Source organism: Herpailurus yagouaroundi, unplaced genomic scaffold, assembly GCF_014898765.1.
Source record: "Herpailurus yagouaroundi ecotype Mexico unplaced genomic scaffold, PumYag 181, whole genome shotgun sequence".
In the NCBI taxonomy this organism is placed as follows: domain Eukaryota; kingdom Metazoa; phylum Chordata; class Mammalia; order Carnivora; family Felidae; genus Herpailurus; species Herpailurus yagouaroundi.
The window spans coordinates 21,112,125-21,134,695 of record NW_024412412.1 but is presented as its reverse complement, the minus strand read 5'-3'; the positions used below and the strand labels follow the sequence as shown (position 1 = coordinate 21,134,695).

At 35.8% G+C, this 22,571-nt stretch overlaps 1 protein-coding gene across 5 annotated transcripts in view; it reads left to right on the top strand.

Moving 5' to 3' along the window:
• MICU3 (mitochondrial calcium uptake family member 3) overlaps positions 1 to 22,571 on the top strand; it is a 113,011-nt gene that overhangs the window by 67,791 nt on the left and 22,649 nt on the right. For 3 of the 5 annotated variants that reach the window (XR_005794960.1, XM_040490084.1, XM_040490088.1), the window contains exons 5-9: positions 546 to 593; positions 3,413 to 3,495; positions 6,064 to 6,135; positions 9,266 to 9,304; positions 20,384 to 20,479. Coding sequence is in view for 4 of the 5 variants with exons in the window: in XM_040490084.1 (XP_040346018.1) it covers positions 546 to 593; positions 3,413 to 3,495; positions 6,064 to 6,135; positions 9,266 to 9,304; positions 20,384 to 20,479 (338 nt within the window). In the remaining variant the exon portion in view is untranslated. The remainder of the gene's footprint in view (positions 1 to 545; positions 594 to 3,412; positions 3,496 to 6,063; positions 6,136 to 9,265; positions 9,305 to 20,383; positions 20,480 to 22,571) is intronic. The other 2 variants (XM_040490086.1, XM_040490085.1) reach the window with 2 other exon arrangements.

The window sequence follows — 22,571 nt, the reverse complement described above, 5'->3', positions numbered from 1 at the left end:
ACTCGGGATGCAGTATTCAGAAAGTGTAAGCCATTTAATTAAAACAAAAATTTCTTAAGAGTACGTTTAATAGAAGCATTAAGTTTGTCAGAATAATAAATGATAACTTGAAAGCAGACAAGTTTCATTTTTTAAGCAGTACAGAAATTAGATTTGTAAGCAAGAATATCTAAATGTTTTTTCTGAAAGTTTAAGCACTTTACAGTTTAGCTTTTTTATTTTATGCTAGATTCATCCATTGAAGACTAGCAGCAAGTTTACAGCTAGCTATAAGTAAACATTGTAATTTTGCTTTCCTTGTCAAAATATCTAGGAGCATTAATGGGAATTTTACATGGGCTCTACAGAGGCATTGTGAAACAAATTAAAATTTGGGTTTTTTTTGCCGTGATTTTAGAATAGTTTAGTCTTGCTTAAAACAATACTTAGCATGTTCTTTAAAGCGGTAAGTTCCTTATCAATATTGCATATTATAATAATATTTTACTTGCTAAATATAAAGTAATATTTTATATATAGCATTACTAATACTATTTTTCTTCTAGGTGTGATTTCTTACACAGAATATCTTTTTCTCTTGTGTATTTTAACAAGTAAGTGTACTCATAAGTCTATTTTTGGATCCATTTTTCTTTTTTAATCGGAATCTTGGAAAACAAATCTTAGATTCTCCTACTACTGAAAATCAGTTTAGGTTTATCCATGGTTATTTTGCAAAAATCAGCAAATGCTAAGCATAGCACTATCAAGAGGCAAAAACGTAACTATTTTTATGGGTTCTGGAATAGTAATAAAGTGCTCATAAGTTATAAATTTTACATCATATATCAATCCTTGTGGTTTAATCTACATGAAAGCCTAAAGATCAGGTCAGATGGCAATTTGTAAATTTCCTGCCACCCTCACAGAAATCACATATTTTCTAAGACTAGCATGAAAGAATGAGTCTTTTAACTAGTGAGTGTGTCAGAATACCCATCATTATCCTAGAACAGCTTTGTTACTCTCTTGCTCTCGTATGCAGCAGTTTTTATGAAATCTACAGAGGGTTTACTCGTGTTTTTAGTTAAATTTCATTGCATTTAATGCAGGGTCTTACCTGCTCTAGTTCACTGTGCTCCAGCCACCTGGCTTTTGTGTTCCTTGAATTCTCACCTCAGGAATTTGTACTCTCTGCTCTTTCTGCCATCAGTGCTTCTCTCCTCAAGATCCTCATGATAACAAACATTATCCAGGTTTCTTTTGAAATGTGAAATGTGAACCTTTCCTGACCATCCTCCCTCTCCTACCGCTCCCTTTTTCTCCCTTTACCGTGCTTTATTTTCTTCATAGCACTTAAAACTATTTGAAAGGATTCATTTATTGGTTTATGTGTTCTTGTCTTTCTCCCCATACTTGAATGCAAGGTCCATGATGGCAAAGGTTTTCTCTTTTTTGTCCATTTCTGTATCAAGAACAGTGTCTAGCACATGGTCACCTCTCAAAAAACTAGCTGGTGAATGAGTGAAAGAGAGTAAATGAAAGAATATCGCTAGAGGGATTTCTGTTTGTGGGGATATGTGGAGATGTATGGGAACAAGAGTATCAGTGAAACTCTGTCGTTAGAAACAAGTCATAAAATTCCTTGTACCTCTATGATCAGAAAATTCAGAGCCACTTTGTTACTCTAAATTTACTAATGAATGGTGTTATGTTGGAGTTCTATCGTAGGAAGTTTGGGGGGGAGTACGTGTGTTTCAAAAATTTTATCCTTTATTCTTTTTTGCATTTTTTTCTTCCGAACTCAAAATTAAAATGTTGGTGCTGAAGCACGAGAAGTGTTGTATGGTGGTTAGTGGTAATACAACTGTCTGAGGTTGTTTCAGACTGGAAAGCCGTTACAATTCAAGCCCAGTCAATGATGAATACTCCGTGAAAATCAAAGGAGTGCCAACCAGTATCTCAGAGACTTGTTAAAAAGCTGTATTGTCAGCTAGAACAACTTTGGTTGCAAAACTATTCATTTGAAATACCTAACACGGCGGAATGATAGGCAAGAATATAACAGAACTGGCTAGGGAAGCCACTTACTGAGATGCGACAGGGTGTGGTTAAATGTGTAAGGAAAACACCTGGTGCATGTGCTTACATGGAGGGGTTAGGATCCTGGGACACAGTGAATCTTCCTTTGGAGTTCAGGACCCATTTTAGAAACTTGCAGGAATTTCACTGAAAAATTATGGATGTTTTTTAGATCAGAACGAAGACCAAACGTGAAAACAGAGCTGACACAAAGTGGGCTACGGAATCTGTGTTACCTGTCTGTAGTTTTCTCCTCTTTGCTTGTTAGTGCTTTAACTTTATTTTCCCTTCCAAGCAGTATGTGTAAGGACTTCCTGTCTGTGTGTTTTCAGGATCATCTGAAAGCTTAAGACTTGGTTATTAGGGATGATGAAATTTTTTATTTCTTTCTCAACTGAATGCTAATGAAAGTAAGTTTACATTCCTAAGCTATAAGCAAGAAATGAGCCTGCATATAAGACTGGCTTCTGTTTCCATTAGAGACAGCTATTACCAGTTAAGAAAGTAGGGTAACATGCTTCTCTTTTGCTAGCTTCAAGGTTTTACAACAGGTAAATACCAAATGTATCTGTGGGAGGCCTCTCTTCCAAACTTTTGGCACGCCATCTCAAAAGAAAGGGTCAGATGTTTCTAAAAGGCATGTGTACTGAGCTTCTCTTTGAAGGACACGTTCAAGTTTTCTTCTTTATGCTTTAGAAGGGAAAAGATATTGAACCTTCTTATAAGATTCATAACATTAAAGCAGCTCTTAGTGTGTAAAAGTATGTCTTTCTCAGAAAAGCAATTGTTCCTTGTATTTGGGGGGAATTGAGAATTATTCAAGCCTCTTTTATTTGATATTTCTGTTTTTGAGGCTTCTAGAGGTTTAAACTCAGATATGTAATATCTTGTGCTTGACATTTATTTTCATAGGTCATTTGCACAATAATTTCCCTAAGAATTACAACTGGTCCATTGTGTCATGTTTTAACTTTTTTCTTTCACTCCAAGTAGTTGAACATATGTGATGATTTGATATTTCCCTTTAAAAAAAACTGACAGACTTTGGATAACAAAAAGAAGTATTTATTTTTGCAAGTAAGGTAGTTAAATTTTACTGTCTGTGCTATGCAACAGTTACCACACAAATACTTCTAGAGTGTATTATCAATTTTGTTACTAAGTGTGCTAATATAGGAAGCAGAAATATGTATACATACATAGCTTTTCTTATATTTAACTAATAGTAACATGCTGCTTTTAAATCCTTGGTTAAAGAAAGTATTTTTGTACAGTATATACATAACTGCTTACAACTGTACTTTATAAACATTTTTCCATTTCACAAGTACTTTTCTATTTTTTCTGGCAGAGCCACATGCAGGATTTAGAATAGCTTTCAACATGTTTGACACCGATGGTAATGAGATGGTGGACAAAAAGGAATTTTTGGTGGTATGTATATTATATGCTGCATTTTATCAGTAGTTAAGTATTGAATATTTATATTCTTATGTTTTTGCATTATTTGAAATAATGTGGAAGGAAGAGTGAAAAATTATGCTTTCACCTTAATTTAATAAAGAAGTATATTCTTATGTACTTTAAATAATTTTCATATTAAAAAATATATAAATTATATTCATTATATAAAGGTGATTATAGTTGTTACACGCTTTCTGAGCATTTGAAATGAGCCTGATATTTCCCAGTGGGTGGGTAACGAGCAGTCTGGGGGTGTTGTCTGTGCTCAGTTATCCTCAGACCCCATCTTCTCAGTGCCCCCAGCCACAGCTTTTTGCCACAGGAACTTCCCTTCCTTCTCATGATCGGATCTGTGGTTTTTCTTTCTGCTTTTCTCTTCCATTTATCACTGCCTTATGGTCCGGTCTGGTCCCCATTTTCCTATTCCCTTCTCCTGTCTTTGAATGAGGTCTGATGTAAAGTGGGGAGAGTAAGATTGTTCTTAGGTATTCACCTTCAGGCCCGACCGACACAGGACTGGTGCTGGTGTGGCAACATCACAGCTTCTCACTCATCTTACCACCTCCCACTTCTAGAATCTTCTATTTCTTTTCACCCAGGGATTCTGCATCTACTTCTATGTCAAAAATGTCTGTTTTTCTCCCCTCAAAGTAGAGATCCTTCCAGTAACAAGATATACACCCTTAGCCCCTAGTAAAAAGAAAAGAGAAAGATGGCATATAAATAGCCATTTTGTTTTATATTTTCCTTTGTAACCAGCCATTAAAAATCCCTCAAAAAACCTCTTAAACAGCTTAGTATTTTCCTCAGAGGCTGGAACATGGAAGAGAAACTATGAAATCATTCTTTTCTGTGGTAGGAAAGAGAAGAGATAAAAATCCTTGTCGAAAGCTAACTAGTAGCCATTCAAAAAGAAGCAAGCTTCTACTTGCTGGGATCTGTCCCATGGCTTCCTCTAACACCCATGCAGCCCTCGCTCGGACAGTCCCTGAACCAGGCCATTGGACCGGGAACCACAACAGACCCCTCATTCCAGTGTTTTCCAGGATGATGGGGGGGAGGGGGGTAAGAGTTTTCAGGTTCAGTGCAAAGATAGAGATATGTTCCTACCATCCTAAAGTCAACAGATTTAGTTTAATATGGTTTTGTTATGATAGCATAAAACTCCATTTTAGGACTTTCAGAATGGGCCTAGTACTCTAAATAATTTTTAATAAACTTTCTGTAGAAACTTCCAAGTTCTACCCCATTGATTAAAAGATTAACTTTTGGAACTCAGTCCATTGAAAGTTGCCTGTATAGAGATGTCCTTTGGAAAGCTGTCTGTGGAGACGGGAGGTGAAAACGTTCATGCAGGACCACGGCTTCTGCTCTTGACTCTTGTGAAAGCGACGGTGTGCTCCTTGCCTTTGTGGTGGCTGTACTGCTGCCTCAGGTGTGATGGGTTTTGTTTGTTGTTTTAGTTTGTTTGTCGACAGCAAAGAATTCCTGAAAGAAGGAGGTAGAGTTGAGCCAACTTAGTTGTTAGAGTCTAAAATCTAGGATTATCCTGCCTATTTATGAAATGACTATTAATAACCTTTGCTGAAAACTCTTTTCACAAAGAAAAAGTGTGGAGATAAATGTACTTGTTCACAAAATCATTTATATTATGTACTGTATTTGTGTTATTACCTATGTTGGGAGGTAATACATTTCATCTGACTTTCAACTATTGCCTTACGAAATGAAGAGTTGAGATCGCTGTTCAGGTTACACAGACAAGAATACTGACCTCACCAGAAAGCTGTGATAGAGGTAGGATTAGGCTTCCCTTTGTAAAATAGAATTTTAAAGAGGAAATAACAGTATTAATAATAATAAATGACATCTCTTGAGAAGTTACTCTGTGACAGGCAATGTGCTGAGTAACTATGTGTAATATTTACTCTGCACAACATTCTTACAAGACCTAGCGATTACACCTCAATAAAGCTGGAGAAAAAAAAATATTCCTGTAAGGGAAGGAGTTACCTCCTTGTTCTGGATGTGCAAAACATTCCGTGAATGATTAGACTAACTTACTCAAGGGGTTATAGGCAGAGCCCTTGCTCCCACCAGCATTCGGTTACCTGAAAAGTACTTCCGAGGCCATCTCATTCCACGTGAGCAAACTGGGGCCTCGTGAGGGATGAGTGACCTGTTCACCATCATGAAGTTAGTGACAGAAGATGGGCTCCAACCCACAATCCTGAATTCTGTTCCAGTTTTCTTTATACCCCAGTAGGCTTTTTTATTTGTGGGTCACAGACTCCCTGTCTCTATGTCTTAGAGATAAAGTAAAGCTATAATCTTGTACATTTAACTTAACCATAGGTTGCCAGTAGCCAAGGGTGTGTTTTCTTTTTCTCAGGAAAAAAAAAAATTGGTACCAGAAAATATATCTGTAGCAGTATGAATGTTCTCGGTAGATGTTTTTAGAATATACCTAGCACAGGGTGGTAAGTGGGGCTCCGGAAACTCACTGGATATTTGATTCTTGATCACTTTCTTTGTCAGCTTCAAGAGATATTCAGGAAAAAAAATGAAAAGAGAGAAACTAAAGGAGATGAAGAAAAGCGTGCAATGCTGGTAAGAATAATTTATGGTAGTTTCAGGTGGGCCTTCTAGCTGAGAGTCGTTTTATTCGTGCTGAGAAACAAGAACTACAGTGGGTAACTTTACAGCTGTCCCTTGCAGGAAAGCTTCCTAAAGTTCTTACGTAGGAAAACTGCTTTAGATTTCTATGCATCTGTATCAATATTATCTTAAATATTGATATTAAACATCTGTGTCCATAATCACATGCATTTTTTCATTTTCATCTATATTGTTTTCCATGAGATTTGAAGGGTATATCATACAATAGATGAATACAGATCATTATGCATGAAAAAATTTAAAGGTGAATTGCAAAGATTTAATTCTACATGTGAGTGGCTTTAGTGGCACTATAACAATATGGATGTTGAAGCAAAACCAAGGAAATAATATATTTTTTTGAGTTCTTAGAAATAAGAGATTCTTCTGGGGTGAGTAATGTTTTCAACTTACTCTGAAGGTAGAGTTAAGCAGCCTTTGCCTCCATTTCCCTACCAGTTTTCTTTCTGTTTGTCCCAAGTATTTCCGCCCGACAGTATCCCAGGCTCACATAATACAAATAACAAACAGGTGCTGAGATCTTACTCTCAGGGACTGTGCTGGATGCTTGTCGGCCCACCAGTTAAATTAGTTACCTTATTATCTGTAATTATGGCAAGCTAAGATTTGAGTCTATGGTTGCGCAGCTCCAGATCTGTACTTTAACCATTATAGCCTATTTCTTCGTCTGGTCCTTAGATAGCAGAAACACAGTTTTGTTGAGATGTAAGTGATGATTGTTTCATGTTAAATTAGTGGCCCTGTGCAGCAGCTTAGTTGGTCTACCTAGAGAGCTGCAACATTTTTTATTATTCTCATTGTTATAAGGATATATTTCACGTTTTTTTAAAAAAACATGTATTATCTGTAGCAGATGGTGCCATATTTAATCCCAATAGATTGTGTATTTATATTTACATTAATAAAAGCAGATTATCAGGATTATGGAATACTTATTATTTCATAAGCTATTTGACTGTGATATAATTACCAGTTTTTGTTGAGTCACCCTCCGTATTCTAATTGACAAAGCTTATGGAAGACACTCTTTCTTACAAAATCAAAGAGCTGGTTATAATGTTAGTCAGGTATTAAAAGGGGCATTACGAGTTCTCTAAATCAGGTCTCGTGATTTTCAAATTATAATTCATAAATCCCACATGAATTAGCTCTATAATGCCATTTTTTTAGAGTATTAGCGATAACATGAGAGAACTAAATACCTTCGTAAATTTTATTTTCTGTAGATAATATATGGAAAGTGTAAGAAGTTATTTTAATTTTGATAGATTAACTATATTTAACTGCATAAGTAAATTGTTAATAAAATATCATTTAGGAGGCTGAATTATGTTGATTAATCTTTTGCTATACCTCAGGAACAGAATAGATCATATTTCAATGGACAGAAATTTAACTGGCTTTTTTTTTCCAGTATAGTTGAAACACAATGTTTACATTATTTTCAAAAATTTAACAGTTTTGTTTATTTATCTATACTGCTTTCAGAAAGGGCTTGTGAATCTTGCAAGGAAAACACAGTGCTGTTCTAATCATTAACATTTACTAAAATACGTAAGTCAAGTAACAAAGGGAGAGAGAAAAGGGAACAATGACAGCAGACAAACCACACTGGGAAAAGCTACATTGTCAGCACAAAGCTTGGCTCTGAGCTTTATTGCAGCCCAGGAATAGGAAATTTAATGCTGGTTTAATGAAAATAGTTCATAATAGCGATATAGTAAAACCTTATTAACTTTGATTAATTAAGGAAAGTCTATCCGAATTTGAAACTTAAGTTATATCAACATACCCTAAATTGTATAATTTTATATGCATATAGGTCACTGAAGCTCCCTCTAGGAAATACATGGAGGAGACTTGTTTTAAAGAACAGATAAAAGTGACTTATAAGTAATATACTGTATAGCTTGTTTATATATAAGGAAACACTAAAGCCATTGATCTCCACAGGTACTTCATAGGTATTTACCTTACAGAGTTTAATTAGTGCTCTTGAAATTTATTTGTATAATTTAGCCATCAGAACTATTTCTTAAAGCAATTCAGAAATAATCTTTAGACAGCCTCTGAACTAAATAAACAGCACTCTAAGACAATACAGCTCTCTATGGTAATCTATTGTTAATAGATGCCACATTTTAAATAATGCAAATCTGAACTGGTAAGATTTTTGAATCTTTAAGCAATTGAAATTTAGCTTATAGTGAAAATAACATTGATTACATTAGAGAGACAGTAGAGCACAGGCTCAGGAGCCAGATTTTCAGAGTTTGAGTATCAGCTCTGCCATTCATTATCTGCCTGACCTTGAACAGGTCCTTAGCCTCTGTGTGCCTCAGTTTCTTCATTTGTGCCATGGGGATAATAGGAGTAATGGCCACATGTGATTGTTATGGGAATCAAATGAGCTAAAACATGTCGCCACTTAACAGTATATGAAATATACTAAATCCTCATGAAATAAAACTGTGCTTCGGAAGTCAAGAGGGAAACAACATATCTTGAGACACTCTGTGCTATGTCCATTATAAGTGTTGCTCCCATTTAGTCCTCATTACATTTCTGCAGGTAAGTTTCATACTGTTTTCCAGAGGAGGAAGCCATCTTAGAGAGCTTCATTGACTTGCCTCAGGTCATGGCACTAAAAAGAGCAGAACAAGATTCCACTGCTCATGGTGTCTCATACCATATCCACTACCATGCTGCCACATCTAGTTTTCCCCTAATCCATATGGAATTGCTGAAGCGTCTCAGTAAAACCGTGTACTTCAGAGGAGTGTTTTACTCAAAGCCATAGTTCTGTCAGAAAGTTAAAATGAAGATGGTTGAAATGAGCACAGATTCACTTAATATTTAATTGTATGAAATTTGAAAAACTTTGCTACTCATCTTTAACATTTATCCCACTTGTATTGTGTGTGTGCTCTATATAGAATGTAGCATAATGATTTGCCCTTCCTAATTGATTATTTTGTCGTCTTTTTCTTTTTTTCTTTTGCTATACTTGGGTTCATTCTGAAATGTGACACTTCATTTGGCCCTTTGTGCTCTATGTCAGCGTCTTCAACTTTATGGATACCATTCTCCTACTAATAGTGTATGTACAATACTTTAAATGTTCTTTATGTAAATATCCCTCACCTGTTGTACTTGATGATGTTATTTCTTTGTATCCAGCTATATCTACTATTGAAAATGTTGAGGAATTTATTGAATATAATAAGGTGCGGCCAAGCCAATTTTTTTTATTTCCTTCCTAGATTTATAAGAAGACTAAAATTTACAAAGCAGGTGTATATCTTTAACTTTAGATTAAAATAAGGGAAAGGTGAGTGAACAACTACCAAAAGCTCTGATAGAATAATCAAAATTTTATATTTTTCAGCAGTATTTGAAGAGTTAAATACAAATTATGGAGCAGATTCTCAGGCTATGCTCCTGCAGAACACAGGTATTTTAAGTACTAGATCTCTCCGTCTGATAACAGTCTTTCTCAGTTCTGATAAAGAGGAATATTAATAGACTTTTCTTGGTCATCACTATTTCTGTAAAATTTTTCTAAAATCTTGAATGCCTGCCTACGGCCTGTGGTCTGTACAAAAGTCTGGTATGATACTTGACATGTTTACTATATCATGTTATTTCTCGAAGAGGATTACCACTTTCAGACTCTTCTTTTCTTGAAAAAGTTGACAGTTCTGCAAAGGATCTTCCATATATGCTTATGCTCAGTTTTCTTCTCCTTTCCTTCCTCCTGGAAACTCAGAGCTTGTTGGTTAGCCCAGCTACTAACAACGGAGCATATAGGCCATGGCCCCTTTTGAATGTAAACATGCACAGTTCATTTAGTTTCCCCAAGGATCCTTAAGTCATTTAGAAGGATCCTTCAGTAAACAAAGTCCCCCTGAGAGAAGCCCCTGAGTTCAGGGTTACTGACTCCGTCTCCTGCTGAAAGTGTTAGAGTTACAGTGTGCAAAGCAGGCGTGCGGTCTCCTGTGTCGGAGACTTAGCCAGAATTCCAAACCATAAAAATTAACTCTGTTCTAGCTTTTTTTTTTTTTATTTTTTTATTTTTTTATTTTTTTTTTATTTTTTTTTATTTTTTCAACGTTTATTTATTTTTGGGACAGAGAGAGACAGAGCATGAATGGGGGAGGGGCAGAGAGAGAGGGAGACACAGAATCGGAAACAGGCTCCAGGCTCTGAGCCATCAGCCCAGAGCCCGACGCGGGGCTCGAACTCACGGACCGCGAGATCGTGACCTGGCTGAAGTCGGACGCTTAACCGACTGCGCCACCCAGGCGCCCCTCTGTTCTAGCTTTGAACATACACTGGAGGATGATTCAACATAAAATAAACCCACGGTATCTTGCTTCAGTCACAAGGAATGGACCTACAATGGGTTGGAGAACAACCCAAGTCCATGGGACCCTTCTGACTACTTGTTTTGACACCTTACAAGTGTTTTAAAATTTTACTACAAAGTTCACTACTTTTTCCATTAAATACAGTTTTCCATTTTCTTGAAAATTTTAATGTTCCTCTGTTAATCATTTCAAAGCTTTGTGAGAATAGATAAAATGAAAATCTCACAGGTTATTTTTTTTAAGTTTATTTATTTTGAAAGAGAGCGAGTGAGAGAGCGGGGAAGGGCCAAGAGAGAGGGAGAGAGAGAGAATCCCAAGCAGGCTCCACACTGTCAACGCAGAGCCCGCTGCGGGGCTAGAACTCATGAACTGTGGGAACATGACGTGAGCCAAAACCAAGAACCGGACACTTAAACAACTGAGCCACCTAGGCGCCTCCATTTTTTTTTTAAGTTTATTTATTTAAAGAGAACGAGTGAGACAGTTGGGGGGGGGTGCAGACAGGTAAAGAGAGAGGAAAATCTCGCAGATTATATGTACTGTGAAACTTAATAAATGTTAATACTTGTGACTTTATTACTTATTTTTCTAATCTCATGTGTCATTGAATGAGCCATTTTTCCAACTGTGGCATTTTATATTTTTCCTTTAAACTCAAATGATTTTCATATAGATGATTTTCAGAGTACTCTTGTCAAAAGGAAATAGATACTAACATAGCTCTAGTTTAAACTACACATACAAATTGCAATCACTCAGACATTAGTTGAATAATATTGAGAAGTAGATTTAAATTGTCTATTTCATTTTTATTATGCTTGTGTATTTAATAAGAAAGCAAATATATGATTTTCATCTTATTGTAATATTTTAAAATTTTTTATCACATATTTTAACTGAAAATATTTTTTCCATCTAAGAATATAAAATACATATTTTAAAGTGGTGTAACTTGGTGTCATTTTTATCCAGTCTTATTAAATGGATTACATGACTTTTTAACTCCCTTAGGTCTTAGTTGGTTATATAAACTGACTTTTTTTCCCTCTGATAGAGCAGTTTTTGCTCAGAAAGGTATGATTATTTTCAAAACAATACAAGCAAACAAGGAAAATGTGTTTACAATTAGAAAAAAAGGTCAGTTGGCCTGAAAATTTATATCAAATATCATTAATGCATATAGTGCACAAATGTATTAGGACGATGTTATAAATTTACTGGCAGTTATGTGCTAGTTTCCAAAATTGTACATCAGCTGGAATGCTAAAGTGCACAGTGTGAGTATAGTTCATGGAGCTGAATACCGCCGGAGATCCTACCTTAGGAAGAAGTTCCTTCAGGAAGGGTGCAGGACCCTCCTAACTTTGACTATAGAGAGATTCTGTGGCCTCTGTAAGAGCCTCTTACAAAATTCAATCACCCTCACAGTAGATTCTGCCTGTGTTATGTCAGATTATTTCTTGCCATCCTATAAGGTTGAGCATACTCCTTTGCATCCAAGAAGATAGTTACCTTGTTGCCTTTTCTGTTGCAAACATCTGTGATTCTCTCCATGTTTCTCATATATTCAGCTCTTGATTATCTGGCCACAGCAATGAAAATAAATGTAAAAAACGCAAAAGAATAAATAGTGCAAAATCAAGTATATTTTACTTTGAACTACCCTATTTGATTTTTAAAAACTTTTTAAAGATTGTTTTAATTACTCTGATTCCATTGTAGTCAGAAAATGCACCAGTTTTTATACAGTTTTTGACATGACTAAAACAGTGTCTCTGTATTCTCCAATATGGGTGCAGGGTTGTATTCTGTGTAAGATCAAACATGTTAATATGTGTTTTAAACCTCTATCATTATTAATGTTTTTGTCAGCTTGCTCTGTCAATTAGTATTTTAAATTATACATTACAACGATAGACCTAATTTCTGCTTGTAATTCTGTTATTTTTAAATTTTACATATTTTGAAACGTTACTGCCTCTCACAAGAATATAGATTTCTTACATCTTCTTAGTTAATTGAATTGTGTCTTTATATACTATCCCCAGATCTCTAGAAATGGGTTTTTTTGCCTAAAAATCAATATAGTTGTCAAAATAAATATATCACCTCTAGTCTTATTAATATTTTGCATTATTTTCTATTTTTTTGAGTTTATTTATTTGTATTTTTGAGAGAGAGAGAGCACAAGCTGGGGGGGGGGGGGCAGAGAGAGAGAGGGAGACACAAAATCCGAATCTGAAGCAGGCTCCAGACTCAGCTGTCAGCACAGAGCCCAACGTAGGGTTCGAATTCACAAACTGTGAGATCATGACCTGAGTCAAAGTCAGACGCTTAACTGACTGAGCCACCCTGGCACCCCATATTTTGTTTCGTTTTCTGTTTTTTCCTGTAGTAATGATGAAGCTTTCCCTTAGTTTTAAAATATATTTTTTAGTTCAGGGATGCCTCAGTCATTTAAGCATCTGGCTCCTGATTTCGGCTGAGGTCATGATGTCATGGTTTGTGGGTTCAAGCCCCGCAGCGGGCTCTGTGCTGACAGCAAGGAACCTGCGTGTGATTCTGTCTCCCTCTCTCTCTGGCCCTCCCCCACTTGCTCCAACTCTCCCTCAAAATAAATAAAAACAAACTTAAAAAAATAATTAAAAAAATACAATATATTTTTTAGTTCAGAAACTTACGGCAAATAAAATGTAAATATAAAATAAGTAATAATAATAAAAATATAACCCACAGATCAGTAAATAAAACATTGCCGTGCCCCCAGACACCCCTTCATAGGTCTTTCCAGTCACAATCCCTCCCCTTCCTCTGTAAGATAACCACAATCATGACTTTTATGTAAATCACTGCTTTGCCGTGTGGGTTTACCACCTACTTAATGCACCCTCAACAACGTGGTTTAGTTTTACCCATTTTTGTGCCTCGTATGAATGGGATCATATTACAGGAGTTTTTCTGTTTCTGCTTCTTTGACACGACAGATTGTTGGTGTCATCGACACTGTTGCATCCAGTCCTAGTTCACTCCCTTTTGTTGCTGTAAGCAGCACTCCTCGAACATTTTTGTTCTCCCGATCCCTTTACGTTGTTGAAAATTATAGAGGACCCGAAAGAGCTTTGGTTTATGTTGGTTGTATCCATACTTGCCATATTAGAAATTAACACCGAGAAGTTTAAAAGTATTTATTAATCCATTTAAAAATAATAAACATAAACATTTTTTAAAGTAACTTTAAAAACGTAGTGAGGAGAGTGGTATTTCACATTCTTCACAAACCTGTGTAGTGTCTGGTCTAAGAGAAGACAGCTGGTTTCTCGTGGCTGCTTCTGCATTCAGTCTGCTGCAGTCACATTATTTTGGCAACAAATGCTATCATTTGTTTCCCTTGAAGTGACAGGCGTGCTTGGTTCAAAAAAATGTCTGCCAGATAACCAAAGTCTGAATAACTGTAGTTTTTCTACCCACTGTTCTTCCAAGCAAAAATGACAGTTCCTAAAAAAAGTGACCAGTTCACCTTGCAACACAAGCCCTTGCACGCAGGCTTTTTCTCAAGATAACCGCTGTGCTAGAGAACACAGAAGTGTTTTATGCTCCTAGTTTCATCCCAGTGAATATTAAAGAGACGTGTGCTCACAGGTGAATTTAAAAAATTGTATTTTATAACTACTAATATGCAAGTGCAGCAGATACATTCACAGCAAATACATTCTTAAGTGAAGTTTTTTTCATGTGAGTATATGGAACCGAAGAATGTCATGACTTTGGTCTTTGGTGCCAGTGCTGTTCTTGTACTAAGGCAGCGAGCAAGCAGGTCTCCCCACCATTGCTTTGGCACCATCAGTCTACACAGCAGCGGAGACAAATAATGTCTCTACGATGCTTGTAAGAAGACGTATCTACTTTGTGTTTTGTCCAGCTTTTTCAGTTATTAATGAGAAGGTTGGCTGTCATTAATGGAAGCTTAGTGCATCTTTTTAGTCTCTCTCCTTACATTTTGATGTGTCTTTTTTATGTTAAGTTTATTTATTTTTGAGAGAGAGAGAGAGGCAGAGAGAGAGAGAGAGAGGGAGAGAGAGCATCCCAAGCAGGCTGTGCGCTGTAAGCATGGAGGCCAATGTGGGCCTCAAACTCAGAAACCATAAGGTCATTGTCCGAGCCCAAGTCAAGAGTCAGATGCTTAACTGACTGACCCACCCAGGCGCCCCTGATATGTCTTTTTTAAAAACGTATATTTTATGTATTTTATTGGTTCTTTTTTATGTGGGGTGATAATTTGTGCTTTTGAAAATTTCAGTCAATTTACATTACTGGGATTATTAATTTATTTAGATTTATTTTAGCCATTTCTATATACTCTTCTCCTTTCTTACCTTTCTTTTGAATTAACTAAGGTTAATTTTTCCTCTTTATTTTCCTCTATATTAGTTTAAAAGACATTCACTATATTTCCTCTATTTTCACTATTTTTCCTCTTTATTTTCCTATATTAGTTGAGAAGACATTCACTATATTTCCATAAATATCCATAAGTATACTTATGGTAATGAAGTCTTAGATATGCCATGTCTTCACCTCTTCCCTAAAAAATAGTCTTAAAGTGCTTTGATATCTCCCATTCCCCTCCTGGCCTGGACACTTGAACTTGTATGAAGTTTGGGTTTTTGTCATTTTTTTAAATCCTTCAAATTAGGCTTCTTAAATATATACTATCAGTGTTACTTTAGAATTACTTATATATCTGCCATTTATTAATCCCCTTTTTAACTTCATCCCTCCTAAATCTCACAGTCTTAATCTCAGAAAGTTTATCTTCAAGTGAGGGTCTCCCTGGAAATGTTTTTATTTTGCCCTTATTTTTTCCTAATTTTATTGAGATATAATTGACATATAACACTGTATCAGTTTAATGTGTATGACATAATTTGATATATGTATATATTGAAAAGTGATTACCACAATAAGTTTAGTTGACCTCTGTCACTTCAGATTGTTAGAAATTGTTTTCCTTGTGCTGAGAACTACTCTCTTAGCAACTTCCATTATACAGTACAGTGTTATTAACTATAGTCACCATGTTGTACCTTACATCCCCAGGACTTATTTATCTTTATAACTAGAAGTTTATACCTTTTAACCATCTAAACACACACACACACACACACACACACACACACACACACACACACATACATACATATATCTGTGCCCTTATTTGGAAAATAACCTTACTAGATCTATTGTTATAGGTTGACATTTATTCTCAGCAAATTATGATATCATTCCAGTTTTCTGGCTGTTGTTATTGAAATTGAAAGTTCAGTTCCAAGTCTAATTATTATTTTGTAGTTAATCTTGTTTTTTCCTTTCTAGCTACTTTTAAAATTGTTTGCCTTTTGTATTCTACAATTTGACTACAGTATACCTTTTTGCCTTTATTTAGCATGAAATGTATTGGGCTTCTCAAATACAGGGATTGTATTTTTTCATCAATTCTTGAATATTCACTGCCAGTATCTCTCTGGATATGGTCTCTTTCCCATTTTCTCTATTACTGGTTTCTGGAACTTTCATAGATACTAATGTTCTCTTCTATGTCTCTTAACTTCTCCTTAATAAGTTGCCATATTTTTTTTCTTTTCATGTTGCGTTCTGTATAACTTATTCACATTATATTCCAGTTCACTAATTTTCTCCTTAGGTATGTATAATATGATACTAAATTTCATTGGTTCCATCTTTAATGTCCAGAGGTTTTATTTGGTTCTTTTTTCTGATCAGCCAATACATTTTCAGTAGTCTGTTCTTACTGGAAAGTCCTTTCAAATACAGCTTTATATTCTTTAAACTTACTAAACTTATTTTGTATTCCATACCTAATAATTTCATTATCTGAAGTCTGCAGGTTTTGTTCTATGGTTTGTTGTTTCTGCTGGGTCTCACTCACGGTGGTTTATGTTCTTTTGTGTTTAGTAATTTTGTATTTTGAGTATAGATTTGTTGGAATGTGTCTGTGGAGATTCTTTAAGGACTGGGTTAGGGGTGTGTTTTTTCCAGGAGGGGGTGTGTGTGTATGTGTATGTGTGTGGGTGCGGCTGTGGGTTATTCTGTGATACACTGGAGAGAACTGCAGTCCTATGTAACTTTATTTTTTTAAGTTTATTTATTTTTGAGAGAGAGAGAGTGAGAGAGCACAGGAGGGCAGAGAGAGAGGGAGAGAGAATCCCAAGCAGGTTGCACACTGTCAGTGTAGAGCCCTATGCGGGGCTCGAACTCCTAAACCGTGAGATCATGACCTGACCTGAAATCAAGAGTCTTAACTGACTGAGCCACCCAGGTGCCCCAGTCCTATGTAACTTTAAATTACAATTCTTGGATTATAGTTTTTCAGGCCCTAGTTGTCATAGTGGCCCAGATTATTTTTTATTTGTTTGCTTTTATTTTTCTATGTATGTTTTTGAGTATCACTAACAGTAAAGACAGTTTACTGTCTGATTCCATGGGCTGCTGCTTTGTTTTTGTTTTTCCAGTTTGCCTAATCTCTAAGTGTAACCTTTCTCAGATCCTAACTGTATATAGGTATTTGCCTATCTGCATGTGGACAACTTTAGGGAGCCATTATTCTGCTTACCACAATGGTATGTTCCCTTCTTGAAATCAGTCGTCTTTTTTACTAAATTGTTTTCTCTTCCTTCTGTCTTTCCTTTCTCCCTTCTTTTATTTATTTATTTATTTATTTATTTATTTATTTATTTATTTCCTTCCGCCCTTCCTTCCATCCTTCCTTTTTTTCCTTCTGTCTTAGCCAATTCGTGTTGCTATAACAAAATACCTTAAACCGAGTGGCTTATAAAGAACAAACATTTCTCACAATTCTGGAAGCTGGGAAGTTTAAGATGATGTTGCTGACAGATTCAGTGTGGTAGCTGATGAGGGCCTACTTCATGGTTCATAAATAGCACTTTCTCACTGGATCCTCAAGTGGTGGCAGGAGGCTAATGAGCTCTCTCAGACCTCTTTTATAAGAGCACTAATCCCATTCATGAAGGCTCTGCCCTAGTGACCTAATCACCTCCCAGAGGCCCCACTTCCTCCTAATACTATCACCTTGGGAGTTAATATTTCAACATAGGAATTTTCAGACCTTTGCTCCTTCCTTCCTTTTATCCTTTGTATCATTAATGTCATGGAATGCCTTCAGTAGGATGCTACTTTGGCTCATCCAAAAAGACAGAGGAAATTCTTGACCAAACTTCAAAGTTTAAGGAAGTTCTAATAACAGGCTCTAAATTAAGCAAAAAAAGATATCAGTCTTAAAAAGTATAGTACATGTGGGATATCATTTTGCCTTTGCCATTCATTTTTGAAGTTCTTCTGAACTGTCTATGTCTTCTGTTACCTCTTTTAATAATTTCTACACCTAACAACATTCTAGTAAGGAGGCCTAAAGCTCATATAGTAATCAGACACTGAGAAGACTTCAAGAAGTCTTTGCAAATTTTCCCACATTTACATATCAAAGCATCATGATATCTATTTAAGAACCCTCACAATGCTTAGTGAGTTATATTTGGGCATTTCCCCTCTCAGTCTTTTCTTAGTCTGCATTGCATATATTCTGGTTTTGTATTTGCTTTGTCTTTCTTGCTATTAAAATCATCTAGGCTGATTTTCATTGCTACTTTAAGCTTGTTTTAAATATTGTGTTATATTTTTCTGATATTAAAGTTTTCTACTAGTTTTGCATGTTCTGAAAATCTACCCTCGATTTCATCCCCCAAATTAATCCCTGAGTCATTATCAAAAATTAAATCCTGTCTCCTGAACAAACACACCTATGACTGTGCCAAGAAAATCACTCATGTATTAGCTTTTTCCCCCTCAGTACAAGGAATGACATATTAATATGAGGAATGACAATAATTGCTGTAAGAATATTGTCCCTTTCCCCAGAAACTCTATATAATCTAAAAGCCTATGGATAAAACAACATATATTGGCAGTTATAGCAATTCAGTTATATATTCTATCATAATTTAATCTTTGGAGCTAAATGTTGAGTGTGAAACCTTTCTACAGGAGGGACCATTAAGCTGTTATATTCTAAGTAAGATATTTTTATTGAAAAATATATTATCCTGATAGATAAATATACATTCTTAAAATATTTTAAAATATGGGTAGCAAAAAGAGGAAAATAAAACGTATCCCAATCTCATCATTCAGTATGTTTGAATACATTTACATCTTTTCTATGCTCAGAAAATGTAGAGATCCACATCAGTATAGTCTATCAAACTAATTGTATCCCTTAATATGTTATGAACATCCTTCTGATGTCATCAGTGTTGGAGTGTGTGCATGTGTGTGTGCATGTGCGTGAGCGGCGATGGTGACCACTGTTGGAAGGAGAGAGGCATGGCTTCACAAAGTGAATCATTCCTGTTACCCTCCAAATAACAGGGTAGTAAGCCTTATTTTCTAGTTTGATAGGTTTAACAATCCCTTTCTTTACCATAACCTTCTCAGTTACAATAAAAAAAATGTATCCATGTTGAAAATATTAAGATAATCTTTGCAGAGTACCTAATCTAGCTAACATTTACTGAGGTTCTACCATACTTATATAAAGACATGGACTTTGTTCTAAATTCAGCTGATTTTACTCACTTGGCTTATAATTGCTTAGTTACATTTTATTTTGTTACTAGAGGGGCTGATGAGCAGATCCTCTGGTATATTGCTGCATTTACACTGATGGTAATAAGTACCTCTATGTTTATATAAGTGATTTCTGCTAAATTATACATTATTATTAACATCTAAGATTCTATTAAAATATGAGCAGTAAGCAGTGTTTTTTTTTCTAGTTAATAATAATGAAGTAAAGTTTAGTGTGTTGAAATAATTCCCAAATGCATTATGATTTTATTAGTGGCACCAGACTTTTAAAAATTAACACACACAAAAATAAAAATCATCAGCCGCTCCTAAGTACACCGAGCAGCATTTTCTTCTCACAAAAACCAGAATACCAAGCCTGAGCACCTGTGAAATCTTCCCTGATAAACCGTGCCAGAAACTGCGTGTAATTATGTTTGTTTACAGAGACCCACGTTAAGCTTGTAGTTCTGCATTTTCATATGAAGATTAGACTGCATTTCTTACTGTTGGTATCCATCACCTTCTTCAGTCTAGCCAGTACTGAGATAGAAGATTAGGAAGTCCCTCATCTATTCACAATAGACACAGCTACCAAATCCCTGAGTAACTTTAGGTGGCTTAACGTAAACTGGCATATTTATTTTGTATATGTTTTAGATTAGTTTCAGCTTTGTTCCTCTAAATATGAATGTGGTCATTTTGACTCTTTGATGCACTGACACAATGTACACTAGCCAACAATAACTGATTTTTAAATTAAGTATCATTTTTATAGGTCGCTACAAAATTACCAAAATATTCTCCAAATGAATTCACATAAGGTGTGAATAAAATGCTTATTTCACACTTTCTTAGAAGTTATGCATGTTTCGGTAGGCAGCATGGGGGAGGGCCGAGGAATGCGATTCTTTTTGACAAAGCCACATTGTACGTGAAAATAGTGGTTATATACCATTACACCTTTGAAAAAATACCCCGGGTTTACCAGCAATGTAATATAATACTGTTGTGCGCAGCAGAAAACAAAACAGGTAAGTTAATGTGTTTTCTTTTCAAGGTTGGCTAGAAGAGACTTAAAGTGTATAAATTATCATTCTTTGTGACTGTTCTTTAGATTTCAGATGTACTTCTTAAAACTTCTACAGGTACTTAAGACAGATGCTGAGGAACTGGTCTCCAGAAGCTATTGGGATACACTGAGACGTAATACAAGCCAAGCACTCTTTTCAGACCTCGCAGAGGTACAATTAAACCTCAAGCAGGACGTTGTACTATTTGCCGTTTTGTAAATCTGGTCTTCATTTCATTTCAGAGTTACAATGATGAAACCAGCAATAATTTTATATTTTCCCTTTTCTCCAGTAAAGCAATAATTCCCGTGTCCGAACAGTATGTTCGAATATGTCCTCTGTGCTGGCAGTGGCTGCAAAGCCACCTATAGTGGTCTATATTAAATCAACTTGTGACTTTCCAACTTAATTAAAAAGAAATATTGCTATTTTTAACTTAAGGCTCACTTTCAGGAAATTTGAAAGTACTATTTTATTGTTTCACTGAATCTTTTAACCTTATAATTTGCAATGTTACATGAAGGCTGAAACTTTTAACTTGGTAAAAGATAGCTAATGCTTTAGCGTATGGTAGATTTCAATATTAAATTTCCTAATATTAGCGTGTAGCTTACCAAGGGGGATAGGGGAGGTATGCTAGGAGAAGTCAGTCAAGGAAGGGAGGGATATTTTAACTTGACACTGTTTAGGATTGCCAGTGCATGGAAAATTAAAAAGCGGACTGACGATTACTCATTATTGTTCTTGAATTCCCTAGTGACATTGCACCTTATTGCTGCACTCAGGTGGGGTGCTCCCACCACCGACTCATTATGCTGCTGTTATTAGGGATTTTTCATTTGTTTTGTTTTGTTAGCGATTTGTCATTTTTAAAGATGGGCTATGTCTTTTACATTAAACACTATTTTATATTTTTTCTTAATTTTTAAGAACTTTATTAGAAATGGCTGTAAGTCTTACCACAAAGAACTTTTCAGTAAATACTGAGATACATTTTTCATTATTTTTCTCTTTAAAGTTAGCTTCTCATTTCTTTTTCTAACTTTGACTTTTTTTTTTTTACATTTTTTTAGTGTTTATTTATTAAACAGAGAGAGAGCGCGAGACAGAGTGTGCGTTGGGGAGGGACAGAGAGGGAGGGAGACACAGAATCTGAAGCAGGTTCCACACTCTGAGTTGTCAGCACAGAGCCCAACGTGGGGCTTGAACTCACGGACTGCGAATTCATGACCTGAGCCAAAGTCGGACGCCCAACCCACTGAGCCACTCAGGCAGCCCTAAACTTTGACTTAAAAATTACACCTAAAAATCTGAAGACGTGAACAGGAATCCAGGTGTGACTTCTGTTACCCATATACAGTGTTACCCTGTTGGCACCCCTAGGCTAGGCAAACACTTGGCAATGTTAGTTTTGTCAATTGTGCTCAATTTTACAATACAAAAACATAAATAAAGCATTTTTCCCTTTCTCCAGTTTACCTCTGATATGTAAATATGATGTAATAATGACCAGTAATTAACCCTTTAAAATTACCTTTTAATTTGAACCATTTTTAAGGCATAAAGTGGTCATTGATGTTCCATTTACAGGTATGTTAGAAGTACTTACTTCTGTAATCATTTGTGCAGGCACGTGGTAGTAAATGCCTGAAATAAGAGCAACTGGGGACATGAGCCCTGGAGTCCTACAGCCCAACTGGGACCTAGTTTCAAACTAACAGTCGTGTCCCTGCTCTCTTTCCATCGGAGACTGTCCACCTCTCAGCCTCCAGCCTGTCTTTAATCTAAGAAATTCCCACAGTTGGACACAATCTGCTAATTCGATGTTGAATGTAATCCAGATCTGGGGAGGTTTAATATCAGAAGACCAGTCAGCTCTTACATATACTCAAAGATTATATGTATGCATAAGACCTTTTGAAGATGTTTTTCACTCGTCAGAGGTGTGCTGGAGCTAGATTTTATGGCTTCCTAGAGCTAATTCTGCACATCTCTTCCCAATTCAACATTCCATGACATCCTGTTGGTCCTTGAAAGTGGCCATGATAGAGGAATTAATACCATAGAAATTGGCCAACACTACAAATCGGGGTTGTTGGGTTTTTTTTTTTCCCTAAAGAGCTTGTGTACAAGCACACTATTGGCTATGATCAACCTACACTTCACTCATAAGATGCTAGATTACTTAATGAATTGATTCAAACATCATGAAAGTAGATCAGATAGAAGAAAGAAGAAAATAAAACTTATATTGTCTTCTAAA